Raw genomic sequence first — 25,653 nt, forward strand, 5'->3', positions numbered from 1 at the left:
TCATTCATGAATGGCTTTCAAAGCTCTTGCAATGCTCTTGATTCAACGGCTCTTGCAAGAGTGCAGACAGACGCAGGAACTGCAAGAACTTTCGCGATTGTCACACTGGTGCTCCCTCCCATATATTATTTTCTCCTTGGATTTGCACGATTTGCGTGGGTCGGCCCATGGCAGGTAGGAGGGGCTCAAGCCCCCCCTAGAACCCCCCCCCCCCCCCTGTTGTTTTTGCAAGATTTGAATGTTCACTCACAGGAATTTTAACTGTTGCAGGTAACGTTTTTCTACTCAAAAGAAAATCCCTTATTTCGCATAATCATGTACGTATTGACTGTCACTGTCATTATTCATGTCACTACTCTTTCTGACATAAAACACATTCCAAATCTAGTCATAATCACATAGGGATATCATTGGCCATTGCCTATTTCACCGAATGCCATTGCCCCCCCCCCCCCCCCTTTGTGCTCCCCCTGCCCTGGGGAGGGGCCCGTGGTAGGAATGGCACGAGAGGTGAAAAATGGAAGGAAAGTTAGGGAGGAGGTACATTTTGGGTTGGCAGCAGAAATACACACACAAAGCTAACAGAAGGCAGCTCAGTCATCTGAGCCATCCTCTTTTATTTCCCACTGTAAATAACAAGAACAACGCTGTTAATAAATTGAATATGACTAACTTGGCTTGAGAAGAACACTAAATATTTCTGATATGTTTATACTTATAGGTATATGTAATATATATACAAAAATCTACAATTTGTACAAAGTGGTATCATAAGACCTCCTCCTCGAGTGAGAGCGACTCGAAGTAAACACGACGCTTCCGTGACACAAGTCACTAAAGAGCATTAATACCATGGTTAAGACAGCACGCGCCACAAAACTGTGTCACGAACGGCACTGTAGGTACTTGGGTTAAAATTCATTAGGCATTCTCGACCACAGTGACCAGGACGGGTCTAAACAGACATAAAGAAGTCAAAAACATGAAAGCGCAATAATGCTATAAAAGGCATCTGAAAGCTTAAAATGTGTTAGATGATGGTAAGGGTTGGCCCCTGAGTGTTGAGATAGCACTGCCCGCAACCAACAAATATGTACAATGACAACATGAAGTAAGGGATAGCTGTGTAGTGGCAGACGGCAGGGAATGTGGACAACCAGCGTCGCTTGAACATGGGCAATAGATGGCAGCATACGAGTCGTATTGCAGGACTGGTTTTACGCCAGGCGTAACAGGAGAGAAACAATACAAGGTCCCCAAATGTTGCAAAGTAAGCATATTTTCATTCTGTGATTAATGTGGAGTGTTTTGCCCACTTTGCTTAATCCCACATTTGCTGATGTTACCTTGAAACATTTTATTCAATGAGTTCTAGAGTTCAAAACTGGAAAATCTGGAGAAAAGAGTTGTGTAAAATAATACCAATGCCCATAGTAAACACATTATCCTGAATTTAATCTGAAATTAAGGCGTAATGACTGACTTGCTCCTCCAGGACATTTACAAGGTGTAACTTTTACGCCGGGATTGTAGTGTTACAGGACTAGTTAGCCGTCCCATTTGTAACCTGCAGTAAATTTATTGTGTGTTCAATAAAACTCACCCTCTCCATTCCCCACTAAATGTAGCTGTCAAAATTGTCCATAGGGTAGAGCAACTCATGCCGCCACTTTTTTTAGCACTAGAGGTGCAAAAACAAGCATCATTTAGTATGTAACCCATACGCTAACTGATGTTCCAGTCACTTTTACATGTATTTAGAAGCTCAAAGCAACAGATGCCTTAAGAGCTCGCTATGCTGCCATTCACCTGTTCTCCTCTGGTCCACAGCATTCACATTTAGTGTGAAAGATGTGCTATGCACTTAGTACCCCAAGCACTTGTATGACAGTACCGGTTGGATGATAATCGTTATACATTATGTTGCACGTATTACTGAGTGACACTTTAAGGCAAAAACAGCAGAAGTGCCAGCTATAAACACGTGCAGATTCCAGTAAGGGTGAATGTGGTACCAGGGCATCGACTACGCTGCCTGGGGCAGGGGAAACAACTTCTTTATAAAATAGGAACAATGACTCCCTTCAAAAAAGTTTCATAGGGCTTGGGAAATAGAGATGTGCTTTCCCACAACAATGAAAACATGCCACTCTAGCTAGAACTGGAAGTTACTCACAGATAATGCAAGTTATCTCACTGTGGTACCATGCTTCACAATGATTGTGTACAGTGGCATGTTGCAACATTTCTACAAAGAACTTGCATGGAAACCAGACAGTGTGTAATACATTTCATGTTTCATCATAAGCACTATCTCCAACCACAGACTTTAGGCTTGTCAGTTGAAAACTGGTTATTCAATCATTCCCTGCAATTTAATCTTTATCAAAACTTGGTTCTGTGACGGTGGTCAACGAGTGAAGTATACTATTACAATTCAATGTCACTCCACTCGACTACCAGAGTATGCTGTGTTTTCGCACCATAACGATTTCCAAAACTACATCAATAAAATATTTATGCCATTCATTAGTGACAAGACTCTAAAAAGAGCCTATATGAACCGTAAAGACACAGTCGAAACTGTGAGCCAAAAAGATTGTACCATGCAGGTCACATGGTGCTGTACAACACTACACAGAAAATACGGATGGAACAACACCCTGTAAAGTCTGAACTTAGAAGTTCTGATTATAATCAAATGGAGCGCACTCGAGCACTACACAGGTATTGGATCACTTGCACTTCAAATACACATCACTTTATGAGGCCAGAAACTGTAGGCACCCTGTTTTGTTGTCACAAGCAGCGCTGCTGTGAAATAGCAAGTCATAAGCAACCATTATGTTAAGGTCACAGAATTACCTAGTGAAACACCTGCACTTCATGGGTTACAAGATGGGCACATGCAGGCTGACCAGAGCATTGACTTCCAGCTGGTTTTGTGAATAGCAGGTAATGATGAGTATGTCATGCTTCGAGTTAAGCAAAGCCATTGGCTCAAAGACTTGTAATGAAACGCATTTTTCTGAATGATATGCACTATCACTGTATACATAAAAAAAACTAGGTCCTTCAGCAACTGTACAAAGAGGTTGAGCTGTAAGCTTCATACAAAATTACTGCTGAATGAGGTTACTGCCCCATTAAAGCTGGCATCCAGTAACTGTGACATTATGTGGGATTTGTTGCATCTAAAAACGGATGCCAAACCATGCTATGCGCAAACAAAGCACAAACACTTCACAAAATGATGTCACTATTGCTCACCTGACAAAGAAAAATAATGGCATTATGAACTGTCAGCAGATCCACAGCCACAGTCTTGTAGGAACAACCAACAGAGTCCTATACTGCGAAAACCCTCGTCACTGGATTTCCTGCTATTTACACCGCTTGGAATATATTTCAGGACGACCAGAATTGGAAGGTAAGTTAGGTACAGTCTGGCATGGAGGTATGTTCCACTTCAGCCTTACAGCATAGCTTTTCCATGTTCTTGCATTGGTCCTCTAAACTGGTGTCACATGTAACAAAGTTTGCACGAGTCCGATTCCAGCCTCTGGGATTTAGAACTCCTATACGCCATCTTTGTGTCACAAGCTTCTCCTTCCATTAGAAAGCTGTATGGTGCCATTAATCTCGTTCAGATCCACTTCCTATGGCTGCAACAAAAAATACGATGCTGAAGAAAACTGATCTCGAACACCAAGTTCCGAGTCCTCAAAACGGGGCTACAGGTGATGTGGAATATTTAGTTAGTTAGTTAGTTACCCTCAAGGCCATGAGGCAAATATAGAAATTATGCAGCAGTGCTCATATGTCTTTCTGTATCTTATCTATTTTTGCTTAACAATATTTAGGTGGTGCCTTATGTTTTAGGGTGAAACCCGGTAAAACCCGTCCTACACCCCCTCCCCAAATTTGCATTATCGTCACTTTGGGTAAAATTGGAAATACCCCGAGAATGACTTTCCAAGACTCCGTCATATCAGGTATTGGTATACTAGGTTTCGTACATCAAAACTATTATAAAACGTCTTGCAGCGCCCATTGTGAGTTCACGATCTAAATTATATATAGAAAGGTCAAGACCTAAAAAGAACTAAAAAGGTATTAGGTAGCAAGTAACTTGAAAGTAACTCGTTATATTTGCAAAGTACGAGGGGCGTTCAAGTCAAACTTGGACTTTCTGTCTCCTGAGTGTACCAATGGCTCCTGCTACTACTTTTTCATCATTTTCGCACGCGACAGGCCTCCGCGTTCACCACGTAGTGGTCCAAAGTTTGTGCAAAACAGAAGACACGTGCTAGACAAGATGACCGACAACGAGGTGAGCGCACACATCGAACAGTGAATTGTCATGAATTTTCTCGTGAATGAAGGCATAAAATCATCTGAAATTCACAGAAGACTTCAGGCTCAGTATGGCCACGATACACTCACCCGCAGCAAAGCGTTTGAGTGGTGCAAATGGTTACGAGACGGCAGTACATCAGTGCAGGACGATCCCGGCCAACGGCTCAGAGCCCAGTGTCAGAGTTCCTGAGAACATCCAACTTGTGGAGCGCCTGATCCTCAAGAACCGACGGATAACATGTCTCGAACTGGCTCGAAAGGCGGACCTTTCTATGGGAACGTTGAACACTATCATTCATGAACACCTCCAGTTTCGGAAAGCCGGGCTTCATCACCAAAACAGTCCTCCTCCTACAGGACAATGCACACCCGCATACCGCGCACCTCACGACACGCACCTTACAGGAACTTGGCTGGGAGTTGCTGCCACATCTCCCTTAGAGTCCAGACCTCGCCCCCAGCGATTTCCATCTCTTCGGGCCACTGAAGGTGTTCCTTGGGGGCCGCCACTTCAGCTGCGACGACGAGGTCAAGAATGCGATCCGATCATGGCTGCTACGCGTCGGTAAGGATTTCTACGCTGCTGGCATCCACGCCATCGTGAAACGCTGGGACAAGTGCATTAGTGCAGCTCGAGATTAGGTTGAAAAACAAAACTAATTTCTCGCCTGTAAATTCATTTTACTTTTGTGAAACCTGAAAAGTCCCGGTTTGACTTGAACGCCCCTCGTTGCTTAGGAACTTCAAGTTCATGTTCATTATCTGTAACTTTGTAACTTAGTTACACTTTTTGCAGATAACTTAACTGGCCATGAGTTCCTTTTGTCGAGTAACTTCCCCATCTCTGCAAAATATTACACCTGCTGCTAAAGTACAGCGAGCCGGTACCTGTATATACTACATGGACATAAAATGAGGAACTCACCATCGGGAGTGATAGGATCATCTCCAAAGACGCTACCATCTGCCCATTGTGCCCCGCTAGCGGAGGAGAGTGACGAAGGTGAGAACGATCGCTCCTCTGAACCAGTCACACTCGGTGACGTCCTCCTCATACCACGCAGCATCGACACTCCCATCGTGGGCCGTGATCGATGAGTTTCAGGCGTACCAGGGGCTCCATGGAGTTCAGCATAACATGACGACGAGGATGTCACAAAACTTCCAGCTGAGGTGCTACTGTTAAGGCTGCTGCTACTGCCACTCTTGGTAGGCGGTGAGTGCAGCATGTCATCCTTCAAGTCCAATGGTGCAGAGGACGCCGAAGTTGATTTCAAAAGGCGGACACCCGAAGACCTGCTCAACTTTGGCGAGCCATAAGCGTCCCGTTCCGGCACTACCTTTTTCCTCTCTAGCCGAGGGGATCGTAAGATATTTGACAGTCCCTCTCGAGTCGAAGAGGCAAACTTTTTTAGAAACTTGGGTGAGTGGAAGAACCTGATTGGTGATTTTGGAGGTGGCTCTACGGCGACTGGGCTTTGGGTAGAGAGCCGTACTGCTGGCGGCATTGTCTTTCCCTTGTTTTCAACTTGGGGCGCATTTTTGCTATCCTGAGAAGCTCGCCTTGGAAAAATTGCGTCCCTAAAAGATGCGGGCATGAACCCAGAGTTGGAGCTTTCGGGCACCCCTATCCTGTGGCACAAAATATCCGGTTTCTGCGGAGGACAGCCATGTACCTGCGCCTCGTGCAGGGAAGGAGATTCTGGGGAATACTGAGCTGTGATGAGCTCTTGCTGTGAGCCCTTCCAGGAATTCCTTCGGTTGGTATAAAGGTCCTTGATTGCCCTACTGGACGCACACCGTGCAGGCGCCGATAATGGACCGTACGGTGATGGACTGGGTGACGGTGCTGAACTATCCGAGTGAGTGGGATCTGGAGAAGAGGAGCTAGAAGGAGACTTCCTGAACACACGGTTGTATTCACGGTCCAATAAGGTCTCCTGCTTATGTCCCTGCGTTGGTTCCGTCGCAGGAACAGCAGCATTGCCGTGCAGTATTGCTGATGGCTGTTGCAGAGGAGGCTGTCTAGTTGCTGGTGGAGGCGCGTCCTCCTGAGTGACGTACCGCAAACTGGGACAAACTGGAGGACGAGCAGTAATGGTCTCACTCTGCCCGCTTACATCCCTATGTAAGCTCTGACTGTGAATTGCCTTTTGGGGCTTGGCATTTTTCTGCACAAAGCTCACGTTAACATAATGAGATGGCGGTGGGTTTAGTCTATGGCTCATTATGTCCCGTTTAGCAGGATTTTGCCTGGAGTCCTCACTGTCCCAGTGGCCTGAGAATCGTTGCGTTGGCACGGGCATGTCACTGCATGGTTGAGACAATTCTTTGGGCAATGCTGATGAAACCACACAATTTCCTGCACCATTTTGCACAGCAGAAATCCTGTCACGTGGAAGAGAAGCATTCCTCGGAGCCCTAGTATTGGAATCTCTTGATGCCAGTCCAGAGAACAATGTGGCTGAATTGATGGAGGCACTGGAATCGGGACACTGTGACACTGGGATGGTAGAACGTAGAAAAATAGTTCTTGGCATGGGCTTGGGCGATTGCTTTGGCACGTCACTTGACTTCAAACGGTCACCGGAGACTGGCAGTGCAGCAATGGCCTTTCTGGCACATCCATCAAGTTCACTGTCATCGTCAGTCTCCGAGAAATATGGGCCTGGAGGAAAGCATTACTGTCAAAGAAAGTCTCGCAGCTCACTAGAAATCCATCCTAACAATCGCGGTTAGTACACAATACTAGGATTGCTCAAATATTGTACATTCGGTTCCAATTCTGAACGGAATATGAAATTCTATATTCAACTGTAGAACCAAATTGAGTGTCTCTTCCACACCGAATATATCTGAATAGTTCCAAACTAGAAAGTATAAGCTCAACAATGCCACAATCCCACAAGTGAAGGGTACACAACAAAGGGAGCTCTGCTTCCTACATGTCATGCATACATAATCTGTATCCACCTGCATCACCTTGCAGTGGTCTCAGCACACTGAAACTACAATGAGGTGTTATCACACTATGTTCCCTCCACTCTGCAAGAAAACAAGTGTTTTCATTTCCCATGTTTTGGGGTGCTTTTGTTTTGTTGGTATATTCAGCTTGCTATCTTGCATTCGTTAATGTGTGGTGAACGTTCTCTATCGTGCTATCGAATAAACATCCCATGCCGTTTCTGTTGGATGTGTTTGCCAGAATGCAAGTGAGGTTGGGAAGAGCAACACCATTTACAGTATAAGTGTGTTTTTTTCTCGTGGAATTATTTTTCACCCGTGCCCCAGAAATTGCGAAGTTCCCGCGAACGTGACAACCAATACGACGATCAGAAGGGAGAAGAAAATTTGCAAGTGAAAACAAGTAAGAACAACGGTAGTGGATAAGTACTTATTTATTACAGGATATTTGTCATGTAGTTTGTATGGGGGGGCACGTTAAATCACACGGACAAATTATTGTGCAGACCTGCATACTATGGGGATCAATTCCAACTTTTTCAAATCCAGATCGCAGCAGAGCTGGCTGCTGCTTGAGCAAAAGTGCACACTTCCATGAGCCACGAAGCATGCAGCGGCTTCAGGATACTAGCTCGCTAGTCCAGCTTTGTTGGTGATTGGCCTGGGCTCTCCATCGAGCTTTCTGACGCGCGTACCAGCGCAGTATACGAAGCAAAACAGAACCTATGGCCTCACAACGGGAACCCGTCCGAGGCCATTTAGAGGTCGAGGCTATTTGGCTAGTGTCCTTGCGGAGAGAGTAGCGTTCGACGTAGGAGAGTCTTCTTCCCACTTTGGACCATAACAGATTGTATGCCGTTCACGGGATCGCGAATTCGAACGATCTGATTGACGGGATCACGAATTTAAGTGCCCGCAAAATACTTCTCGTGCCAAACCCCACAAATATTTTCCACGCGAAAACAACAACAAAAAAAGCACTGTACAGTATTTTAAGTCGTAGAAGACATTAAATTGTGTCTCGCATAAATTCGCACAAATGTACAAGTGGCACATAAGCACCTTATGCAACCACATTTCTTATCCTATGACAATCACAGCACTGAATCCCAAGCAGAAATATTAATCGACAGTTGCTTGATGTCACCTTCTGTTGTCGCAGCTCACTCAGACAATGCTTTAACATGGAATGATCAAATACAAGGTTCATTTATTGACCGACTTTTTCCATTTTTTTATACCTTAATTATGATCATGTGAGTAAGCACTTACACGATGGTAAGATGCCCCGATTTTCTGACACCCTGTTGACTTGTATTTGAATGACTAATCAGGAGCTGGCACTTTGTGATGTTTTTGGAAACCAGTCAAATTCACTTTTGAGCATTTATGTGTAGTAAGCCTCGTTAAATACATTACCATACATGCAGATTGCAGTAAAACTACTATGAGACTAGAAAAGCACTTACTTTCTGGTTCATTCACCTTGTCTATTACGCTGTTATTGGAAGGACTTTTGAGTGCCTTGCACGCAATCCCAAGCCCAGTAATCCACCTTTGGAAAAGGAACCGTTACAATTCGCACTGCGCAATTAGCTCTCGTAGTAAAACAGTAATGTGCACAAATACTAGAAGCATAGGTTATGGCTTCCATTGTCTAGCAAGACAAGCCAGTGGTGAAGTGCTACATGACATCTGTTTAACTGCGTTAAGTGTGTCTTACGGTACACCTAGAAATCTCAAAGATTGCATACCTCATCATGTCAGTTTGGGATTCTGCAGCAAAGTAGAAAGTAGTTCCTGAGTAATAAAGTTTGAAGGCACTGCAACAGCACCAGAAAATAATTCGTTAGAAACAGAGAAGTTCATCCTCTGATTATGCATGCATAGATCCTGAAGGTTTCAGGGTTTAACCTGATCCTTCCCCGAATTTGCACTCTGAATGGAAGGTTGCCTCTCTATGGTGAAACCCGATTTTTGTCCGGCAAATTGCCCTCAGTGAGACGTCTGTAGGAATGCACACTAACTTGTTTGGCAGCGAATGCAGTTACGTCACCGTCTGTACTAAACCAGTACAGTTAGCTCGCGTAACTGAGCCCAATTTCACCCCGAATTTAACATACTAGAAGTTTTTCCACCTAATATTTGCATGAATTTAGAGCATATGTTTATTTACCCGATTTTTACCCCAAAAATTGAGAAAAAAAAATTTCCCGAAAACTTCAGGCTCTATCACACACAATGCAGAAGCTTTGTGGCAAATACAGCAACAGAGTACTGATAATATCGAAGGATCATCACCATTTTATAGACCTGCACTCAACAGCTGGTGTGACAACAAATCCAGGGAGGTAGATGAAACATTCAGCTTTAGAATCCTGCAAACACGATTAACATCATGAGCAATCGATGAATAAAGGACCCCTCATCACTCAATATGGAAAGTGCATAATGACCTCTTTGCTTTTGTAAACATAAAGGTAGTGGCCCTTGAGCAGCACCCAGCGCTTCACCCAGAGCAACTTCATTAAGAATGCTTTTTGTTCTTTGCGCTTGCAGAGCCATCCCTCGCAGTCGCCCATGCCCAATTCCTTGCACGGTGTACTGCGGTGAGCTGCACGTGAAGGAAAACAGCCAATGTTGATACTTCGACAAATTTTCCCATTAACAGCCCCAAAGGAATGCCAAACACTGCAATGATATCAGCACCATATGCATACAGATGTATTCCTGTAGGATGTATTGGATGCAATACAGTGCCCACTTTCGATGACGAAACACGTATCAATGTCAAAAAAGTTTCTGTGGAGTGTGCAATGCAGCTTGAAGGGTACAAGAACATTTTGTGTATAATGTGGTACAGTGGCATCACTAGAGGGGTGCAGCCCGTGCCGGGTGACATGCCGCACTACATCCGCTGCTTCCTCTCTTTCCCTGCGGCGCGATGACACGCTTTAGTTCGAGCTCCGCTCTATTCTAACAAATCTTCGGCACCCTTCGAGTTCAAATTAACGGAATTGCACTGTATAAGTAGTATTGCCCTGCAACCCCTGGGTAAGAAAATCAAGTTGAACTGCCATGCAATAAGGAGCTATGTACATATATTTTGAGTCAGACTATGCGTCGATAACGAAATTATTCCTGCCTTCTGCACAATTTCACGAGGTACTTTCACACCCCGATGTAAATACATATAAAATTTATTTCTACAACCTTCTTCAACTCACCTAACCTCTTGGAAACACATTCACGCTTTTTCAGCAATGGGGACTGCAAAACATGCGCAAAACAAAAGAAAAATCAAATAAATGCAATTGCAACGCAGGGTAAATCAAAATGACTAAAGAAAGAACAGAGGACAAGACCAAAGAGCAGAAGAAAAGAATGCATAAAGACACAAAAAGAACATACAAAAATAAACGGTGTAGCAAACGAGAAGATAAGCCACTGCAAGACCAGAAGCGAGTTGTGCAGTCACAGTTACACATTACCTGAGATGACTTCTTTGGAGAATCCTTGGAGTTCTGTCCCGCTTTTGGAGGTATGTCAAGACTTTGACTGCAGAAATAAAACAAAATGATAGTAAAGAAAAACACCAACAAATATGTTTCTGCAGACGAATTTCGCGCAACAAATCGCCAAGCACGGCGACTTCCTCCAGGAGCCCAATGTTGAACTTGTCGCTATCATGAACGCCCACATTTATTACCTGCTATCCCTGGCTCGTTACATTCACTATGTTTTGCTACATCAAGCAACATGTGTAATGCCGCCGCGCCCACTGTCAGGAATGCCGCATCCCCAATCCCAGATTATTCTCTTTAATATCATGCACTATAGGACAGTGGTGCTTAGTGATGGTCTGTGACGTAAATGCAACAATAATGACTAAGGTGTGCTGTATAAGATTAGGCCCCGAGTCAGTCAAGAGACACTACACATGCTATGCTGGGCTTTTCACAAAGACATATAGCAGAAGCCAACTACTAGCAATCAAGGTCTTAAAAAAAAAAAAAGTCACTCGCATAAATTTTTAAAAAAGAGAAACAAATGATTCTTGTACTATACATAGATATGCATAAGAGGGTATAGACATAAAATACACAATACCTCGACCTTTCTAACATGGGATTTCGCTGTTTTTCTTTAGACAGCTTGTCCTGTGAGCATCCTTTCTTGAGATCCTGAAAATATATTCAAGCGGTCCTAAGTGTGAGAGTCTACAGCGGGGACACCACGCCGTGTTTGTAGCACAAATTTTCAGTGGGAAATGAGACCACAACTGGCAACTGTGGTTGTGTGCATGCATGACGTGAGATAGAAACAATGAAATGTATATGATTTCAGGCCAACACAAATGCCTTGTTCCACAAAAGACAACACCTTAAACAGTTACCTCTATTTTTGGCACCTTGAGAGTGGCCATTGGTGACAGTTTGCTCATGGATGGTGCAAATATTTTGCGGTCCTTGGTGGAGGCAGCTTCAACCTTCTTTTCAGTGGACTGGACCGGCTTTTCGGGTAGTCCGGGATCAGCACTGCTGCCAGTAAGTGATACCCTCTTTGAAACTAAAAAGGAAAAGTGGAGAAACACGTTATTATACCAGAAAGAATCAAGCACTGAATCAACATAACGAGGTGTTGATATTAAAGGGAGACTTCGCAACAATCCTAAAAGTTAGCTGAACAATGTACCGAATACAAACCATACCCCCTATATCTAATGCAACCTTCGTGTTCAAATTGTTTGTGATGACAACAGCAATCTGAAACCGAAATGCAGAGAGGAGAAGGTCCCAAAGGTACCTACTGCGACGATTTGTCCAGGTGAGAATACTACCGTATTTTCTCGAATATAAGACGACCTTTTTTTTCCAAAATCCAGCGTTCCAAAGTCGGGGGTCGTGTTAGATTTGAATATGCGCGCCACAACGAGGTCTGGGGAGAGGCAGGAGTGGGTGACAGGATCGGCCAATAGCGCGGCGCGGCCGATATCACGTGTTGCGGTGTAAACGCGATGCAAATAATACTGCAGTATGGGCACAATGAGGACGGCATCCATTCACTGTCATGGCATCGGTCTTCGACGTTTGGACGAAAAGTTAACACTTTCGTGAATACAGCAACAACGGTAGCAGGGCAGTTTCAAGTATCGGAGATAAATGTTACAAGATTTTGGACACTTGGTGCAATGCGCCTGACGACGGTGTCGTACATGCTGTTAAGGAATATGGTTTGTCTAACACTTTGGACTGAACGGGGGACAATGAGCTGTGTGCAGATAGCAACAAAGAACGCAGCAGCGAAGAAAGTGATGATGAATAAATGGTATTGTGCACTGATTCCAACTGCTATACTGCCTCCCAATCCCTGTTTACTTTTTTTTCCAAATTCGTGTACTCTGAACTCGTGGGTCGTCTTAGATTCGAGGTCGCCTTATATTCGAGAAAATACGGTATAACATCACCCTGAGATGGCGTCTACTTAGAGTCCCGCATTCTCCCTTGCGTTTCGAGCAAAACAAAAGGATGCTAGAGATAATCGCCGTTTCTGTCGTGTGGTGAGACCTGTTGCCACAACCGTTTACGCAACATATTGACCCAACCGTAATGGTATCGATTTCAACGGGATCGAAACAAGTGATGCCGCTCAAGTGATGCGGAAACCTCTTGCTTCATTGAGGCGGCAGGCCTGCTTCGTGATAAATTCATTTGAATAAAATCTGCACAGTTCTGGAGGGAATATATTCACATCTTCCTGAGAACCAAAAGGTAACAGGCATACCACAATCTTTTGTCATGACTTTGTGGCGAAGTCCCACTTTAAACTGCACTCTATTTGAAGGATTCAACGTACGTGATGCTCTGCTTGGGGAGCACTTGCTGCTATCTCGCCGTGGGAGACCAACATTTGGCAAGTGAGACGCCATCTTTGCGGCAAGGGGCACAACTGATGAGTCTGAAGAGGTACGCATTTTTTCTGGGGGTGGATCGTCAGGGTCATCTTTATCCACTTCCTTCCAGCGATTCAGCATTGGTGACCTCCTGGGGGGTGGCTCTGATGGCTTTGTGTTTTCAGGTGGTGGGGGGTCCACAACTGAAAGATCGTTACAGATTGCAGTGAGCAACATCCAACCATTGTTTTCTTTTTGAGGTGTGACCGTATTGTCGCTTATTGGATTCATAAACGTAACTTTCTTGCAGTTCAGCTCCTGCGTAATAAATAGAGCCTGAAGTTTTCGGGAAATTTTTTTTTTTTCAAATTCGGGGGGTAAAAATCGGGGAAATAAACACGTGCTCTAAATTCACGTGAATTCGGGTGGAAAAACTTCCAGTATGCTAAATTTGGGGAGAAATCGGACTCTATTACTCTAAGGAACTGTACTACTTTGGTACAAACGGTGATGTAATTTCGTTTGCTGCCAAACAAGCTAGTGTGCATTGCTACAGACGTCTCAGTGAGGGCAATTTGCCGGGTAAAAATCGGGTTTCACCCTAAAGAAGCAACCTTCAATTCGAGGTGCAAATTTGGGGAAGAATTGGGTTAAACCCTAAAACTTCAGGCTCTAGTAATAAACTCCTTGACATAACAAACTACTCTTTGCATGTATCCACTTCAATAGAAACCCTCGCATTTGTATATCACACGCACTAGACATGGATGTAAATTCGAGTATTCATCGAGGTTCATCAGTATTCATTCAGTATTCATCAGTATTCATCGAGGATCATCACCGCGGAACAAGGGTGGCGTCCATCGTGCGAAAGTATGACCTATCGCAGTCAACAGCGCAGCTACGAAGCGCAACATGATTCGAGAGTGTGTGGTGTACGAAAAAGTTCTAGATGCATGCATAAGCGTGCTTCATGCTGTCACCGTTCTCAAGAATTTTACTGTGGAGCGCTTGCTGCCTGCTCATTATGTCGGACACCTCGACGCAGTTGAACGTGACGTTGTGCGTACCTATGCTGGCAACCAAGAGCAATCATAGCAAACGAGCTATTTGCAATAAAATATTGGCATTTTCACCCTCTTTCATAGCGTCCATCGTTAGCGTCGCTCACGAGATAACACACAGCGCGTTATCGTAGGATAATGTTGACCTAGGTCAGGCCTCCTGTAGCAATATCCCTCGCAAAACGATTAAATTAGCGATAACCGCCGATATCGTTATACGCGGGTTTCACTGTACATGTCACCCCATCACTGTACGTATCACACTGGCACTGTTATGTGATAACTGAAACAAATGTTTTGCACTGTCTCTGTGTTGTTGGCAAAGACAATGTCCTCCAACCTACCTCCATCGTCGTCAACACTTGAAAGCTTTCCGGGCATGTGCTTGTTGGGATCATGAGAAACTGAACGAATCACAGCATCTTTCTTTTTGTTCCCTCCTAAAATCGATGGCACTCCACCGGCCACGAGATCAACAATGCTGACAGGGGCTTTTGTTACTGTCGGGGATGCGCCACTAACTGTGGCCCTCCTATGGATGGTAGCACGAGAACGCGGTGGAAACACTTGAGCACGTATGGATGGCACAACTGAGGATGTGGAAGTATTGCTTGCTGCAGATGCTGTCGCGGCTTCATCGGGTAAGAAGGCGGAGTCGTCATCCTCAACATCCCGTAGTGCCCTATGAGCGAGGTACAAAATTTTTAAGTAAAGGGACAGATACACTGAATGAAAGCTGTGAGAATTTTGAACGTAGCTTATACTCCGAGACAGCATAAGAGCTACAGTCACGAAGGCATATATCCACCATTGGAGGTGTGGTCTGCAGATTGAGAGTGGGGCATAACAGAAGATGGCACATGCCATGCAGACCCGAAAGCTGATATGCATGTTTTGTTAACACTAATAGTACTTTCCTTGTCTTCAAAGCCTTATTGTAGAAAGGCTTTTAAGACTCTATATTTGTTTTGCAAGTCTAAAGATTTACATTTGTGGGCAGGGTGGACCTGTAGAAGCTAATTTGTCCCAAAGGCAAGAGAACTTTGTGAGGGTGCCAAGGACAATTACCTTGGACTGGACGAGTCTTGTTGGGCTTTCTGTGGAAACACTTCCTCGATGCTAACTTGGGGTACACCATTTTCTGACCACTTACGAGCCTTCCCGTAAGTTGTTTTCTTGAGGGGTATTCTGTAGGGCCTCAAAACTATCACCTGTAAGTCAATTTAATTAACACATTATATATAACTTTTGAATTATATGCTCGTTGCAGAGACACCAGACTAGTGCCTCGAGACACGTGGTCCCAGGGTCACATTCCACGTTTTGCACTTATCTGATAAGCAAAGAGATATCAACAATATACATGTGTAAGGAGACTGATGGCTCCCCCACCCCACCCCTGGACACCTCTATTATTGTACTTGCGAGGAACAGTACGGTCACAAAAACAGTTTGAACAGCAATATCTTTGTAGCTGGTTTAGCTAGCCAGTGAGATTAAGCCATGAAGTTTGTAATTATGAGGCAACAGGGTAGGGTGACTTCGGCCCCAGGTGGCTTGGGCATTATAGGTATCATCATTACAGCATACAGCATATACTTGCATCTTACATACTAACCTGTCCAAGAATATTTGTATGCCTAGGCCTCTTCTTTAGTGTGAGTAAAATTTCTGCTGGATGCTCTTGCAACATGTAGACCAAATGCTTGGGTTGCCATCCAATCTGCAAAGGCAGCATAGAAACAATAAGAGATATGCTTCCGACTTTTCTATCGTGAAGCCAATTATCAAATGGTGGCACCTACCACTGTCTGATAGTTAATCTGGATTATTTCATCACCAACATCAACCTTTCCACACCTATGGCACGGGCTTTGAAATTTTACTCCGCCGACAACGTGAATGCCCGAATAGGAAGAGTGTATTTGCATCCCCTGAAACATGAACAGACAATTTAGTTGCAGTGCCCCCAGTTGGCATGTTCTTAAGCAATCTGCAATCTTAAGCCATCGCATCAGCGCACAAAACAGTCGATTCCAGGAAATCCCAGTGCTCCTTGCACACTAGAATTCCTATAGTGCAAACAAAGTTCTCATAGAAGTGGTGTTAAGCTCCCTGGGATTTTCTGAAGTCATACATTGCTGCTTTTCCAAAGTATCAGTGATTGTGTAATTAGAGGTATATATAGTAAAAAAGGAGAGATAGGCAAAATCATACATATGCGGCATGACATTTCCTATGACAGGGCATTGCACGAGCCATTGCTAAATCATTGTGAAGTGTATGGCTTTCAGTAAGAAAAACAGACAAATAAAGGAACAAAGCCTTGAAAATTGTAAGGTATACAATACAGGGTGTTTGCGCTAACGTTGTCAGAAATTGTATTTAAAGCGAGCGATAAAAGAGAAACGAGCGCTACTTTTCAGCTGCTTGACTAAGAAACAGGTGCTACCAGTGAAGCAGTACCCGTTTCTTACTCAAGTAGCCGAAAAGTACCACTTGCTTTTCTTTTATCGCTCGCTTTAAATATAATTTCTGGACACGTTACAGCAAACACCCGTGTATCTGTTCTTTGTTCCCAGTCACTATATGATACAGGCGTCCACGTAGCACATCCGCATCGTACAAATATGTTGCGTATGGTCTGACGTTCACTTACCCATTCTTCTTCCGATTTTTTCTTGACAGTCGCTACGTCTAGTGATGCAGGCTGAATGATGAGGGAGTCATTGCACTCCTGAATAATCATGTCACACAGGTCAGCCAAGTTCATGCACTGGAAAGAAAACAGGATCGGAGTATTAGAGAAGCGCGATTCAGGTACGAGGGGCATAGAAAGTATGCGACGACAAATAGTGTAGAACAGTACTCACACTGCCCTGTATGACAGCAAAAGGCTTATCAGCAAAGTGATCTCGCTGTGCGGTCGACGCCAACTCAATGCCGAGCTGCAGCACTGTCTTACGTATATTGAAGTACCGTTCTTGGCCTTCAAATGGAGGCCTGCAAGGGAACAATGGCAGGGGACACATGCAAAGCACAACCTGAGCGAGGACCCGCTTACACGACGCAACCTGGCTTAATATCATTCAAATATATATTCTATAATCTCTTCAAATATATATACAGGGTGTTTGCCCTAACGTGTCCAGAAATTTTATTTAAAGCGAGCGATAAGAGAGAAACGAGCGCTACTTTTCAGCTGCTTGACTAAGAAACAGGTGCTACTAGTGAAGCAGTACCAGTTTCTTACTCAAGTAGCAGAAAAGTACCACTTGCTTTAAATATAATTTCTGGACATGTTACAGCAAACACCCTGCATATATGTGCATCTGCTGCTTGGGAGGAATGTTCCCATATTGCTTCTGACCTAACCCATCTCCTAAAAAACGCATACAATCAAAGCGAGCCATTCTCACAGGGGCGCTAGAAGGTGGTGGCAAGTGGGGCAGCCGCCCCCAGGCAACGGAGGCCTCGCCCCTTGTACGATTATCGGATATCGCATTAAGTATTTTTACAGGATTTTCATGTTCACTTGCACGCAGCACCTTCTGAAGTGGTGAGGGAAATCTGTGACTTCACACAGACATATCCCTGGTTCACTACCCATCTCACACAAAACAATATTCCCCTACCTAAAGATGTCCAGGTTGTTATTCACACAGAGAAAGACGACCCATTTCCTAATTAACCAAATGCTGTAAGTGGAAGCTCTTTAACATTTCTGTGTTAAGCGAGCACATTAACGCGTCGATAAGTGAACACAACCTACCTATCCAGCCACGATACAAATGCCTTGACCGCAACAAGGACTTCAGAGACATCAGCCAGTATGCTTGTGGAAATCTTTGGGACATTATCCTGGTCTGGAGGGGTGATTCGCTTAATGTCATTATATAAACTCCGTGCCCTGCAGCCTAACTTCAGTGACAGCGACTGTAGGTTTTCTGTGAGCAGCCTGTAGTGCTAGAAAGGCAAACGCACAAAGGATTTGAAAGCTGTACACAATGGGGCTGTAGAAATGCTTATATATGCAGATTTTCACGTGAGGGCTACAAGATGCTAGAGTGAGTGAGTACGAAACAGCCCAATCACCAACCCGTGCCACACACAGGCCAGTGACAGCTTTATGGGGGAAACCACCCTGTAGGTAAGTCTGCGGTTTTATAGGGACAACCACATGGCATACTGTGACAATGTGACATGTAAGACGCGACAGCCATTTAAATGTTTCAGACAATGCCCAAAAGGAGCACCCAATTTATCTATTGTTTAGTTACATCTTGCCCTGGTAATGTACAATTTCGTGCATTTGTGCTCCCCTTGCAAAATTAAAGAGTCTCTGAACTGAAATTCATTAGGTTTCTGCTGACTGAATTTACGATTAAATGGGTCTGGGTTTCCTCAGAAAACAAATAAGAACCGGCCTCTGGCACCTACCAGTTGTCGTAAGTGATCAACAGCCTCAAGGATGAGTTCCTGATGTCCTATCTTTGTGATATTCAGACTGGTGAGGTCATCAGGGCCAAGTGTAAGGAGGTGGTGGCCATCAATGTCATTGTTCAGGAAGAAGTGCACATAGGGGATAATGATGTCGTCAAGGCCTGGAATGCGTACAGAGAGAAATATTGTTGGGCTCTCCTTTCAGCACTACACGTCAGCTGTTCCAGTTTGTCAACAAATTTTGCAAATAGCAAAGGCTATACATACAGGCACGTTAATAAGTATAGTTTGTGAGACACTCTTATCAGCATTTATGTCAGTTTTTGATATCACTAAACTCACTGATATGACTCTCTAATATTCATCCGTTTGATGGTGAACGTTAATGATAAAACACTTGGTGGTAAACATTTGGTGATCAAACAACAGCACATTTGTCGGCATTTGTTAAACAACTTTTTACAGCACACAGCAGATACCAAAACTAGTTTTATGTTCCGAACTGCAGGATAATGTGAGGAGTGCGGTCAGTGATAGCATCCAGCAATGTCTCAGGGAGAGGAGGAACCAGGGCCCAATCTACAAAATTTCCCCAGCTAGAGATTTTCATCAGAGATCGGGGGGGGATGCTCACGCCTGTTGCTTGCCTGGCAGTTACTCTTCTGGGGGTTACAAGATTTTGGGGTGGGCATTTTAGGGATGTTGTTAGGGAAGTCAAAACGTAAAATTAGGGATGCGTGGTGGGGTGTTGGGAAAAAATCCCTGGGTCCAGCCTCCTCGCCTGTGCATACTTCCATAGAGTGCCATCCACTAGCAAAGTTTGGTGTGTTTTTTTGTTTTGTTTTTTGTGTGTGTGTTTTTTTTTTTTGGGGGGGGGGGTGAACAACATTCTCCACCCTCAATATTTAGTACCATCGCGACCGCAGTCGACATTAGATAAGCCATAAATTCGCACTGCTTCCTTGCGCATGCTTATACGTTATGAACCGTATTCTCAACGTTTCAAAAGCGATCACACAGCAAAGTCAGAGGCGGTGAGCTCTCGGTGTTCGCTTGCGCATCAGCCAGTGATGCATTCGTCCACAATTTTCTCCTTTACCCGGGTCACAGTACGCGCACTACTGTATCGGCCGAGAAAAACACTTGTGTTGGTCATGAACTCACCGTCAGACAACATTTGGAATTGTTCCAAGTTGAGAAACGAAAGGGCAACTTTTTTAGCTTCTTAGTTTGTCAGTAATATATTCACATTCCTGCAATGATAGCTGTAGGTCATTGTTCCCACGGTAGCTAGCGGAAGCTCTCTTGCGGATGCTGTGTTCCGTACGTAGAACGCACTGACAGTTTACCGGATGAAACACAATGTCGTCAAGTTCACGAACCAGCATGACCGAACGATCCACTCGACGCTTGAACGTTTATGAGACTTAATTTAATAACGCATCCTGCGATCAGCAACAGTGACGACACCCGCCGCTGCGACAGCGAAAACAAAAACAAAATACAGACGATTCCTACGACACCAACACAAATAAAGCGGCGACACTGTTGGGAGGACACGCACGTCAGATTAACTCCTCGTACTTGATATCGTTTGCTAGGGCGAAAAACTGTATTTGACGGGCACACTCAGGTGAGTGCCCAACGCACGACCGCAGCAACTACTGCAAGGACGGGAAGACAAGGATCCGACCTATAATCACGTATAGATGGCCAAAATTGGTGAACCGACGGATAGAGGAGATGATCAACTCGATATTTAATCACAAAGAAAGGTTGCTCAAACGATAATTACCTCTTAACCAGTCCGCTACGTGCTCCGGCGTCCAGTCTGCAATGTTGATATACGCCATCTTCCCTAGTATTGTCGCTCGCTGCAAGGTGGCGCCCACTGACTCATATGCATATAATTGGAGCAGTCAGTAACGGAGCGGCTGTATGACTATAACAGGCGGGGGTAGTAGGGACGCAAGGACCTGCGCAGTGACCTTATATTATGGCTGACTTCTCTTAACTCCTGTCAAGAAGAAGAAACCATTATGATTCTTCTACAAGACATGCAGTAAGTTTCTCGAAACGGACACGCGGTCAGAGCAATAAGACGGATTCGAGAACAACACCAGCACACGGATGAGAAAAAAAGTTAATGTGTACATGCCCTAAGAAGGGGAGGGAACAACTCACTTTATTTTAACAGTACCAGCTAGGCATAGAGGTATAAAGAAAAAGTTGCAGAAAGTTTTGCGAAAGTATACCACCTTCTGTTATCGGCCATTGCCTATCAAGTACAATCTCTACCACGGTTTTTCTCTTTCTTTTCTTTTTAGCTTTTTGCAAACCGATAAAGTAACGCTTTAAATTGCAATGGCATGAAATGTAAGGAAGTGGATTCAGTATGTACGTTACAGAAACAGTGGTTTATAAGACACGACGATACAGCGCCGATGTCTACCGGGGGCAGGCAGTGGGGCATTTCCCCCTCTCCCCGCCTGAAGGGGCGCCAAAAAGGCAGCTTTCAGGCCGGAACTTGGGCCGGAAGAAGCCGCTTCAGGACGACAGAAGAGCGAATGAAAATCAAGAATACGGGGGGGGGGGGGGGGGGGGGGCGCAAATTTCCCACTTGTCCCCCCGGAGGCGAAAAGTAGACGCCGGCCCTGCGACGATATCAAGTATAGCAACGAAAGTTGGCACACGAACCTGCCCAATGCAGGAAGGAAATTCACCAAGCATTTAAAAAAAAAAATCGATTAGGGTGAACAAAAGTTGCCATAAAAACTGTTTACGTCATGTAGCTTATACTCTCTCCTTGGTATCTTGATCGATGCTTTGAGTGTGCCACATCTGCACATGCACACACCTGCCGTACAGCGAAGCTAAATTTCAGGACAGTCTTTGGTCCTTCAGAGGCTCTTCAAGACTATATAGTTCGATCCCGTTTTTCTTGAATTAACTTTTTAGCCTTTAACAAGGGTTAATTGGATTGTCAACTTGCTTTCTGCCAAGAATGCGCTTGATTCAAAAAGTATGTTCCATATGTGACAGTAGCTTATGATGCGGCACGCTAATGAGATGTATGGAGATCAGAGAAAATCCCCCCCCCCCAACTCCTCCTAAGCCACCCCATCCCAGAACGTTTGGCAAGACCTCGCCCCCAACCTTTTCTTTTTTTTTTTCGTGGGCTCCGTTGTTGCAGTCTGCGGACACATTTCGGCAATGGTATAAAGCGGTTACAACTTTAACGTAACTGTGATAGTGATATTCCGCCCAATTTTTTTGCCACGCTCTCCTGCCTCCCCCCCGTGCTTTCGATTCTCGCTGAATCGAGATGAATGAATTCGACCTGAATTGCGATGACATAAACTTTTTCCGACAACAACTGTCCACAACAGAAAAATTAGTTCGATGCGCTCGTTTAGCATTTACCAGTAATACGGAGTCACCCTACAAACGCTGTGGACATCTTCTATCTCCTTCAAGCGTGCCGCCTCTCTATTTAACAGAACCCATCCGTTCATCCACTACACAGCGCAATCCCCCTCGTTGCAGCGGCTTGCCTATCGCTCGGCCCAACCTGCTCGCTGTGCCTTTGCATTTTTGCTCTCGCTGTCGTCACGATTTTCACCGCGACCGGAAAAAGCACTCGTTTTTTGCTCTCTTATTTTCTGGCCTTGACGCTTTTGTTAGGGGACTCTCACTGGGGCCCCTTCTACTTCATCCTCTGTAGTAAGCAGACGACACACGAACGACAGTGGGACGCCCTTCGCAACACGCACGTTGTCGTCTGCTATTGTCTTGAGCTGCACAAGGCTCGATCCTTGGTTAGTTGTGGCTCGGAATCGTCGGACCGTGACAGAACGGTTGGGTGTCTTTGAAAAGAACTCTCTCGCTACAACCATTACGCAAGAGGGCCACTTTGATGAGAATTTGTATTCCGGCATATACGACCGACTGTGCTACTGAGGCGCTTCCTGCGAGCACAACGCAAGAAAGGAATGAACGCTAGGCTCCAAGTCTTTAGCCCAAGTCTGTGAACGGAACTGGTGCAGTTCACCTGTTAATGACGCCACAATATGCACAAACAAAGGTGTTGGTACCCTTTTCGGGGGCCTTGCTCTTGGACAGGAAGAAAAAAGGAGTAGATATAAACGCCCCTTCGCTTTCCAGTCATTCGTACAGATGTCATTGATGTGATTGAGTGATTGGACAAGTAATATCTTCATTTATGCCCACACTTACTATTAAGGTATACTGTTGTCTGGAGCGCCAGCGAAGGATGTTACTCACGTATATACAGCATATGCTAATGATAGCTCAGGAGTGGGGCTTTGCCAAACCACGCGCGTGGGACATCGTGGGTGCTGCCAAGTTCCTATGTCGCACCGTATAGCATCTTCGGAACGTGTCTCTAATTTAATTTGCTTACTTTTTCCAAAAGGGGTGTACCTCGAAATAAAGTGACCGAAATCCCCGTTGCAAAATAAACTACTGTAAATAAATGTTACTTGACTATAAAATGCACAGTCGCGCGCGGGAAATTGCCAATGGCGAACTGAGACTAACCTGGTCATAAAAATGCAAACACCCAACTTGGAGTGACCTAATAATAAACTAACCAACATGCTGCGCTCCGTCGTGCCCGTCCTGCTAACCCTAACGGCCGCTAAAATGTGGCTTTCGTTCGCTAATACGACTTGGACAGACATCGAAAAGACGTGAATTTGAGTGCTTAAACGGTGATGTCGTGTTTTTAAGACACGGCCTAAAGCAATCGAGCATTCTCCTTGGTTTTTCTTGTTTCGAGAACGGGAATTTTGAGATCGGGGATTTCGCGGCTGGGAATATCGAGGTCCTCCCAAAGAAGGGAAGGAATCCTCTGATAGCATGTGTCGTCTGTACGTCACGATACAAAGCTACGAACAGACAAGACAGAATATAGAAAACATAGTTTTATACGTAAGGAACAACGCACATGACGTACCGTTATATAGTTTCTACATCCTTTCAGCCCCGCAGAGAAAGATACAGCTCCAGGTGAAAGTGGACCCCCCCCTCCCCCTTCGATTTCTTCTTGCTCGCTCGCGCACGTCTTTGTTGCCTATATTAATGTGTTGATTAATGATCACCAAGTAGCCCTAATACAGTGATTTATCCAGACCCCCCCCCCCGTAAACCCCCCTAACACCACCCAAATGTTCAGTGACGGCCCCCTAACTTTTTCACCTGTGTACCCCCTACAGGGGGTGCCCTTGCGATTTCAGCTTTAAACACATGTCGGTAATGATATGTTAAGCTGGAATGACATAACTATAATAATGACCCCCCCCCCCCAATTTTTTTCAACAACTTCGTGCTTGGGATTCTGGATAAACCACTGCCCTAATGTGACATCACTTACGCTATATTACTTGCATAGCAGTATGACACACACATACACACATATCTTCCAGAGCGCGAGCGACATATGCTCTTACACAGGCGTCCTTCCCACTGAGGTCACCGGAACAGCTTCTTCGAAACCATGACATAAGTGGCACTGCGTTACGCATTATTTGAAAGCCACTTTTTCTGCGGCCAGGGTGTGGTTTCCGATGCCGTTGTTGGCAGCAGTGTGACTCGTACGTGTAGCGCAGTCGCCGCACGCGGAAGGAAAGACGAAGGTATATATCTCAGTAAAAGGAAGTCATGTACGAGGCCGTTTTGGGTGTAACCCGTATAACCCCCTCGTTGTTCTTATGCATTGTGCGTACGAACCAGGAAGACCTCACAAGGTGAATGAAAGTGAATTAAAGTTTGAAAGGAAGAGTGTATGTGGCGGTGTTGTACCTCACAGGGACCGGTACTACAGGGGCGCGAAGGAATGCGACTTTACGACAAAAAGTGTTTGCGCTATATTTCTGGTTGTTGTCAGGCGGTGTCGTTAAATGTCGTGTTGTGGAAGTTTGTGTGAAGTTTTGTCAGACATCGGCCTTTTTCTTTCTTTCATTAATGTGCTGTATGCAAAGCGTTTGTTGTCTTTACATGTGATACATGAATGATTACAGTCGTTGTTGTTCTTTTTGTTAGTTTTTTTTTTTTTTCACGAACGGAACACAATCGGAATCGATCGATACAACGTCTGTCCCCCCCCCCCCCCCAGTTATTTAATATAATCTCGCCGGCATCAATAGGAAGGTGCAGACTGATAAAACGGTCGCGTATTTTCGCATGTGGCACAACTAGAAAGTAAAAGTATAGTTCACCATAGTGAAAGCTAAATGTTGGAAGTCACAATTTGGCACACATTGCTCGGAGGCTGTGGTTAGGGATGTTATCAAGCGTCCCCTACCCCCACAGACCCCCCCCCCCCCCGCCCCTCGTAATATCTCCCAAATATCTTGCAACAAACCCTAACCTAAGTACATGCCCGAAAGGATAAAATGCCAGCCAAAATATAAATTTAAAAAAAAATACTGAAAAGCCAACGGTTATGGCACAGGCACGGAATTCCAACACATCTCCGATAGACGAAACTACTTCGCAAATCTCGTGAGACTGGGCACCCTGAAAATGCTTCGCGAGCCATGGCTATACCGTCGGCCAAACAGCCTTGCGCAGCTTCGGGGAAAAAACGGCGCAATTCTATCTCGTCCTCCGGAGCTCATACCGCGGGATGGTCGTTTCCATGCATAAAACACAACTTGCCTTCTGACTAATCCAACTGAGGCTCCCGTGCAGCGCAAGCTCGCCAGAGGGCGGCCGTCACGCTGCCCCTTCGGAATTATTGAGTTTTATTCGCCGGCTTTGCTTGCCCCGATAAATACGAAGATATTTTTTGCTCGTCAGCCCCCCTCCGGTGTCTCAAACCTGTTATAGATGGGCATCCTGAGTATGGCTGCGGGCATTTCCGGTGCACACGACGAGCTGGCTTTGAAAATAAGTGGACCTCATCGA

General features: G+C 44.9%; 1 protein-coding gene across 1 annotated transcript; it reads right to left on the minus strand.

Moving 5' to 3' along the window:
• Positions 1–577: 577 nt before the first annotated feature.
• Positions 578–20,612, minus strand: LOC135400977 (uncharacterized). The gene is made up of 20 exons (XM_064633037.1): positions 20,519–20,612; positions 18,721–18,884; positions 18,053–18,246; positions 17,154–17,283; positions 16,940–17,056; positions 16,086–16,214; positions 15,899–16,003; positions 15,349–15,491; positions 14,625–14,962; positions 13,180–13,419; positions 11,720–11,892; positions 11,434–11,507; positions 10,815–10,881; positions 10,551–10,593; positions 9,780–9,937; positions 9,625–9,701; positions 9,078–9,146; positions 8,793–8,878; positions 5,285–7,027; positions 578–3,665 (listed from the first exon to the last, which is right to left on the minus strand). The coding sequence occupies exons 1-20, from the start codon at positions 20,574–20,576 to the stop codon at positions 3,637–3,639; spliced, it is 4,137 nt and encodes a 1,378-aa protein (XP_064489107.1). The 5' UTR covers positions 20,577–20,612; the 3' UTR covers positions 578–3,636.
• Between the last annotated feature and the right edge of the window lie 5,041 nt (positions 20,613–25,653).

Source organism: Ornithodoros turicata, chromosome 7 (genome assembly GCF_037126465.1).
Source record: "Ornithodoros turicata isolate Travis chromosome 7, ASM3712646v1, whole genome shotgun sequence".
Taxonomy (NCBI): domain Eukaryota; kingdom Metazoa; phylum Arthropoda; class Arachnida; order Ixodida; family Argasidae; genus Ornithodoros; species Ornithodoros turicata.

What these genes read in the sequence shown, in the direction of transcription:
- LOC135400977 (XM_064633037.1), bottom strand. Translation starts at nt 20,576, where the DNA reads ATGGCGTATATCAACATTGCAGACTGGACGCCGGAGCACGTAGCGGAC. An exon ending in CTCCCCAAGCAGAGCATCAC is followed by an intron (nt 11,893 to 13,179) that starts GTACGTTGAATC and finishes TTTCCTTTTTAG; the next exon opens with TTTCAAAGAGGGTATCACTT. An exon ending in ATGTTTACAAAAGCAAAGAG is followed by an intron (nt 9,702 to 9,779) that starts GTCATTATGCAC and finishes TCGTGTTTGCAG; the next exon opens with GATTCTAAAGCTGAATGTTT.